The sequence below is a fragment of the Manacus vitellinus genome, unplaced genomic scaffold, assembly GCF_001715985.3.
Source record: "Manacus vitellinus isolate BGI_N305 unplaced genomic scaffold, ASM171598v3 scaffold_47_pilon, whole genome shotgun sequence".
Lineage (NCBI taxonomy): Eukaryota > Metazoa > Chordata > Aves > Passeriformes > Pipridae > Manacus > Manacus vitellinus.
In genome coordinates, this window is record NW_021940585.1 from 5467435 (window position 1) to 5474239 (window position 6805).

At 57.3% G+C, this 6805-nt stretch overlaps 1 protein-coding gene across 1 annotated transcript in view; it reads right to left on the reverse strand.

Annotated features, from left to right (window-relative positions):
* The window catches only part of BAK1 (BCL2 antagonist/killer 1), an 8105-nt gene extending 2463 nt beyond the window's left edge, over window positions 1–5642 (reverse strand). Inside the window, exons 1-4 of the mRNA XM_029962511.1 lie at window positions 5449–5642; window positions 2247–2382; window positions 2008–2151; window positions 1483–1513 (exon numbers count right to left, since the gene is read on the reverse strand). Of these exons, the coding sequence (XP_029818371.1) occupies window positions 1483–1513; window positions 2008–2151; window positions 2247–2382; window positions 5449–5536 (399 nt within the window). The 5' untranslated portion in view covers window positions 5537–5642. The remainder of the gene's footprint in view (window positions 1–1482; window positions 1514–2007; window positions 2152–2246; window positions 2383–5448) is intronic.
* Window positions 5643–6805: the final 1163 nt, after the last annotated feature.

Here is a 6805-nt window from a genome sequence, read left to right on the forward strand (position 1 = left end):
GAGGGAGCTCGAGAGGCACGGGCAGGACGGGAGGAAACGGCCCCGGAGTTGCACCAGGGGAGGTGCAGGTTGGATATTGGGGAGAGTTTTTTCACTGAAAGGGTTGTCCAGCCCTGGCACAGAACAGTGGTGGAGTCACCATCCCTGGATAGATTTAAAGGCCACATGGATGTGGCCCTTGGGGACGTGGTTTAATGGTGGTTTTGGCGGTGCTGGGGGAATAGTTGTACTTAATAACCTTAGAGGGCTTTTCCAACTCAAACAGTTCTGTGATTCTGTGGTTGCAGGGCTGGGAATGCTGCACCAGTCCTTGAGGCTCATCCCAGCCACACAGACATGGTGATTTTGTGGCTGGAAGAGGCTCCCAAATGGGTCTTCTCCAGGGTTTGGCTGCTGAGGGCAGGTTTGACACTGATTTATCTAGACCGGTTTTTGAAGGTGTTTTTCCTGGTTTCCAGCAAAGCAAGCGAGAAGGGAATAAAAAATAAAAAAGAGAGTAGACTGAGGCCCTGTGTTTCAACCTGCTGCCCTGTTCTGGTGGTGCCTGCACTGCTCCCTGCAGAGCCTTGGCACAGGTATGGAGGGAGAGGGGAGTTAGAGCCCTGGAGGGAGCAGAGCACAGGGAGAAGGACAGGGGTTATTTTACCTGAGTGCGTTACCGCCTCAGCCAGCGCGGCTTCCCGGGCAGGGGAGCAGGAAAAGGACAGAAGAGAAGCAGTTAGACACAAACAGAGGGGGCTGTGCAGAGCCAGGGGTGCTCAGAGGAGCCATGGGAACACAGAGAACCCTCCTGCCTCTGCCTCCTGCCCGAGCCTGGGCAAACAACGGAGTGTGCAGTGTCCTGGTGTCCCTGCAGCCACACGGGGTGGGCACTGCAGCCCTGGCTGCCACCTCGGTCAGAGCTGTACCTCAGGCACTGCAGGTCTGTCCCTCACTCACCTGTGGCTGTGCTTTGGGAGGGGCAGCTGGATGTGCAGCACCTGCACAAGCTCTACCAGCCTGTGGAGAATCCCCCATCCTGAGGGATCCCTGCTCCATGTGGACCAGGCTGGATGTGGCCCTGAGCAGCCTGCCCATGGAGGGGGGTTGGAATGAGATGATCTTCAAGGTCCCTCCCAACCCAAACCATTCCGTGATTCCATGACTCCTGTGACCACACCAAAGGCAGTGAGAACTGTTCCCTCCCCACATCCTGTGGCTGCATTTGTGCCTCTGGCAGCCAGACTCCTCGGGATGTCCCAGCCTGGAGCAGGCAGCAGCAGGACCAGCAGCAGCTCTGCCTTGGCCCAGGGCTGGTTGTGCCCCTGAAGGGGCACAGGGACATTCACTTGGCTACAGATGCACGGGCACATCCCCCAGGCTGTCTGACCCCAGTCAGCTCCTGCAAGGACTGAGGTGCCTGTCAGGGGAAGACTGTCCTAGCAAGGCACAGGAGGAGGAGCAGACAGGCAGGAAACACAGAAACAGTCAGGGTGGGCTCACTGGGAGCTCGGCCCAGGGACAGTGGGTGAAGCTTGAACAGACAGAGCCTGTGTGCTGGGATCATCCCTGTGTGCTGGGACCATCCCTGTGTGCTGGGACCATCCCTGTGTGCTGCGGATTCAATCCTGTGTGCTGGGACAGTCCCTGTGTGCTGGGACCATCCCTGTGTGCTGGGACCATCCCTGTGTGCTGGGATCATCCCTGTGTGCTGGGACAGTCCCTGTGTGCTGGGACACACTTTGTGTGCTGGGATCATCCCTGTGTGCTGGGACAGTCCCTGTGTGCTGGGATCATCCCTGTGTGCTGGGACCATCCCTGTGTGCTGGGATCATCCCTGTGTGCAGGGATCATCCCTGTGTGCTGGGACCATCCCTGTGTGCTGGGATCATCCCTGTGTGCTGGGATCATCCCTGTGTGCTGGGACAGAGCCAGAGAGGGGGAGAGGGTTTGACTGACAGCACTGCACCCGTCTGACCCCGTTCCCTGCTGAGCTCCAGGAGAAGGCTCCACCTGCCAGGGCCTTACCTGGAGGCGATCTTGGTGAAGTGCTCGTAGGCGTTGGCCGCCGTGGGCTGCAGGGTGTCCAGCATGGTGCGGAACTCGGCGTCGTAGCGCCTGTAAATGTCGTCCCCGATGATGGCCAAGCGCTGCCCCACCTGGCTCCCGGTGCTGCCGAGGGAACAGGGGTCAGTGTGGCCGGGCAGGGCTGGCTCTGGCTCGGGATGGGCAGAGGGACGTGCACGGGGTTGGTGCCAGGGATTTACCTCTCCACGTCCTGCTGGATTTGCTCGATCTCTGGGTCTGGGGGCACCTCCGCCCCTCTCTCCTCCCTCTCCTGCCGGTAGCGGTAGAAGGCATAGCTCCGAAACACCTCCTCTGCCTCCGCTGCCACTCGGGCTTCTACACACACAGGAGGGAGAAAAGTCAAGGGAGAAGCTCATCGTCCCCCTTTCCCAAGTTGGAAAGAGACCATTCCCTCATTTTCAGCCTAAATTTGTGCCATTTGTATTAACAGCTGCCTTTTGCAGTAAACCCAAGAAGCACCCAACAGAAGTTAGGCCTCAGAAAAATAATTTTGAAGCCAGTTGTGCTCCTGGGGGCACAGCCCACCTTTGGAATCCAGTTTCGGCAAGAGGCAGCCCTGGGACTGTCACAACACAAACCAGATGTTGGAGCACCTGGCAGCTCTCCAGCCTCTCGATAAGGACATTGCTCAGCACAAACGATTCAGGAATCTCAGATCCCAGCTCGGACTGGAGGCAAAGCTCAGCCTGGTGCTGCCCATCAGCCCTCAGCAAACAATGCTGGGTTTCGGCGTCACCGAGGGCTGTGCCCTTGTGTGGCAGGAACAACTGGTGTCCCCCCACGTGCACGTGTCTGTGATGGCTCCAGCCCCACACGTGTCCCTGTGCCCAAACAACCTTCTCCAGCCCCACACGTGTCCCTGTGCCCACACTGCCCAGGGATGTGCCCAGGACCTGCCCCTCTGGAGCAGGGAGCCCCTGGCCAGGCAGTCTGGCCCCGTGGTGACCGATACCTTATCACACCCGTCCCGTGGCTCTGGGGAAATTCCCTGCTCTGTCACGGGGTGTCTTGGGTCAGAGCTCAGTTTCGGTGGCTCCAGAATCCCTGTGGGCTGGGGCAGCAGCTCCCAAACAAGTGTCAGCCCGCAGAGCCACCCCACAGGCTCAGGGAGCTGGCCCTGAGGGAGCACTAACATTGTTCTTCCCAGTGTCTTTTCCAGCATAAAAGTTTGAAGGGGACAGGAGTGCTGGGGCTGGGTCAGAGCTCAGCTCCTTTGGCAGAGCATCACCCTCAGGGTGGAGATTCACAGACACAACTGGGGTGCAAAGCCAGGTCAAGGTGCTGCCTGGGGGAAGGTCAGGAGTGGAGGATCCTGCAGGACTGTGGGTTTGGGGGATTGTCCTGCCAGGCTGGTGACAGCAGGTCCAGCAGTGCAGCTCACTGCAGCCAACCCAGCTAAAACCCCATCCCACCATCCCAGGGTATCCAGACTGGCCAAGCAGCTCTGCAGCAACGGGAATCTGCATTTCCAACCTGAGATGTTCCTGCCTGAGCAATGTCCTGGGGCTGGGAAGTGAGGACCTGGCCTGTTGGACACAGCTGTCCTGGCCATGCTGCCCCACAGACCCCGTACCCAGGTCCCCCCAGCACACCACTGCCCTCCCTGGAGGGTTTTTCTGGCTGGTCCCATCTCGGTGTCCCAGAGGGCTGTGGGGACAGGACAGGGCCTGTCGTGCTCAGGTTACACCGACTCCAGGTTGGGTAAACAGAGGGAAGGGAAGTGACAAACCCCATCGCTGTGTTTTCAGGGCGTGGTTTTTGTTTTGCAGGAACGGGTTTATTTGCTGGCAAACAGATGTTACCTTCTGGGAAGCAGAGGAGCCCGTGAAGGCTCCCCTGAGAAAAGGAAAGTGACTGACTCAGAGTTTCAGGGAGAGGAGGGTTACACTGCCAGACAGAAGAGGAAATTGGTGCGCTAAAAATAACCCTGGTTTAATTACCTCAGGTGCTATTTTTAGTAAAACAAAAACAGGAGAACAGACACACATTTGCTTTGGGTCACAATGATAACAAACCAAATTCTCGAGCAGCAGATAAATCTCTTCTGCATCCAAAGATAAGCAAACAGAACCCCAAATGAAATCCAGGCTCAACCCCTGTGACAAAAGCCTCCTTCCACCCTGCAATCCCATGGCACGTGCTGGTGACATCTGCACATTCCTGCTGCCACTGGAGCCCACAAGGCTTCTGCCTAAGAGGCATGCAGGATTCCTCTGGAATCCTCCAAATTCCAGAGGAACCTCCTGAGTTTTGGGAGGCAGAGGGATGCCAGGAAGGCCCTTAAGTGCCTGCAAGCAAACAAGAACTGTGACTGTGACCCAGCGTGGTCAGAGCTCAGGGCCTGACCCTCTCACTGGTTTTCACTTCGGTGTCTCAGTTTCCTCAACAGGAAACCAGCACATGCAAACCATGCTCCTGTTTGGGTATTTTCATCCTCCTGGACTTCAGCATGGGGAAGGATGGGGTAGTTTTCCTTCCAGTGTAATCACAGGATCTGGCACAAATGGGACTCTGAGGTGGACAGGAGACCAGGCAATACCAGAGCACAAACAGCACTGTCAGGCACCCAAAGGGTTCAGGGCAGCTCCCAGCCCCTGGTATTGGCAGAGCTGACTCAGCTGGTTCACATCTCACCTGCCCAACAGGTCAAGGAGTCACCATGTTCCACAGCAGCATTTTATCATTTGGGGATGAAATGGGAGCTGAGGGTTTTCCCAGGTTCCTTTTGGCCCCGTTCCCAGTTTTTCACACCCATCAGTGTGAAATGCTGTGGCACAGTCTGCTGGGCTGGGCTCACACACGGACAGACTGACCCACTCCTGGTGGGCTGCAGCTCATCCCACAGCTCTGCCAGGCCCAGGAGAGCTGCTGTCACCCGCAGGGACAGACCCTGAGAGTGAGTGCCCGAGACCAGGGTGTGCTTTCCTCTGGGATTCAAACACCAAGCACCTCCTGCTCTCTCAGGGAAGGGAAAGTAAACAGCACCCCAGGCACCAGTGTGTCCTGTCCAGCAGCTCCCTGCACACTGTTCTCCCCGTGCCCTTCAATCCCACCTTGCTTCCACCACACTGATCCAATGCCAAGCACAGAATCCTCAGCTGGTTTGGGTGGGAAGGCACCTTAAAGCTCGCCCAGTGCCAACACCTTCCACCAGACCAGTTTGCCTCCAGCCCTGCCCAGCCTGGCATCTCCCAAAAGCACCGAGCACGTGCCCTCCCAGTTCAGTTCAGCAAGGTATCACAGGTTTGTTATCCCAGCCTTGCAAAGGGCCCTGGAGGAAGGAAATCCCGTCTTAGCAAAGCAACACAGCAGGGAATGAAAAAAAAAATAAGTAAAGGGTTTAAACTCCTTCGTCCCCTGAACGTCCCAGCAGCTCCTTACCTGGGTTGAGCTCCTGGGACAACCTGCGCCCGTCGCTGCCCCGGCGTCCCTGGGCCCGTGGTGGGTCACCATCGTTCCCTGAGGCCATTGCAGGGGGTGCTTGGGAATGTCAGCAGCACCTGGAACACCACGGGGGGGTCAGTGAGTGGCCTGAGCAGCCGGCAGGACCCCTGGAGCCCTGCGGCCTCTCAGCTCCTCACAGCCCGGGAAGTGCTCGGAGAGTGGGAACGCTGCCGTTATCCTCTGCCAGAGCCCTGGCTCCTCCCTGCCTGGCACACTCATTCCTTGAAAGAATTCTGCTTTAGTCCTTTAACTGCACTGGATTTCTCCTCTTTGAGATTCTTTATCACCGATGTCATTTGCCAGAAAAGGACAATTCCCTACCATGCCTCCTGAGCACTTTCTCGCTTTTGCCAGAAAAAGGTTCCTTCCCTCTCTGCGTGGGCTTGCTGCAGCTCTTTCCACCCTGAAATGATGCAACACCACACTTCCTGAGCCCAGAGCAGAGTGCACCTGCAGGGCTTCACCCGGGGCTGAGAGGAAATGAAATGAGAACCACACGCACGGCCCATCCTGCCCCTGAAGGTCACGGCTGTCCCAAACCCAGACCTGCAGTTCAGGGCTTGGGGCAGCTCCTTCACCCTCAGCACCAGGGTTTGCAGAGAAGGGAGAGAGGCCACACGGTTCCAGTCAGGATTAACAGGGATCACAGCAGCTCCTTGCCTGCAGTCTGACATGCCAGTGCATGTTCCCAGGCCAGACTTCTGCAGGGCTGAACTAATGGGTTTCCTGATTTGCTCAAACATCCCCATCCAAGGATGGACGAAAAAACCACAAAAAAATTATGAGGATCATCAGCTGAGACCAAGAGCAGATCTTTGGAGAGAGCTGGCTCCCACTTGCCCAGATCAGCAGAGACCCAGGCTCCAGGGCTGCCTCTCTCCTTGCTCTTGGAATCATAGAATCACAGGATTCCCTGCTCTGGGATGATGCAGAGAGCTCGAGGAGTGCCTGAGTGGATGCAGGTGCCCATCCCCTCCTCCACTGAGGAAGCCTCGGGTGCTTCCTCCACTGCCACCCCAGTCCCCGGGTGGGCCCAGCAAGGCTGTGGCTGAGCCCCTGCCCTGGCAGGGCTCGGTGCTGCTCGGGGGGAGCAGCCTGGCAGCAGCTCTCTGGAGCTCTCAAGTGGGCCCAGCACCCAGATGCAGTGACTCATGATTTTCAAGCTTGCATTTGGCCAACCCTTTGAACCCCGTGAGAACTTTCGTTTTCGGTTTCCTCCTGGGTTCTTGCAGCACTTCTCTTCTCTCTTCTCTTCTCTTCTCTTCTCTTCTCTTCTCTTCTCTTCTCTTCTCTT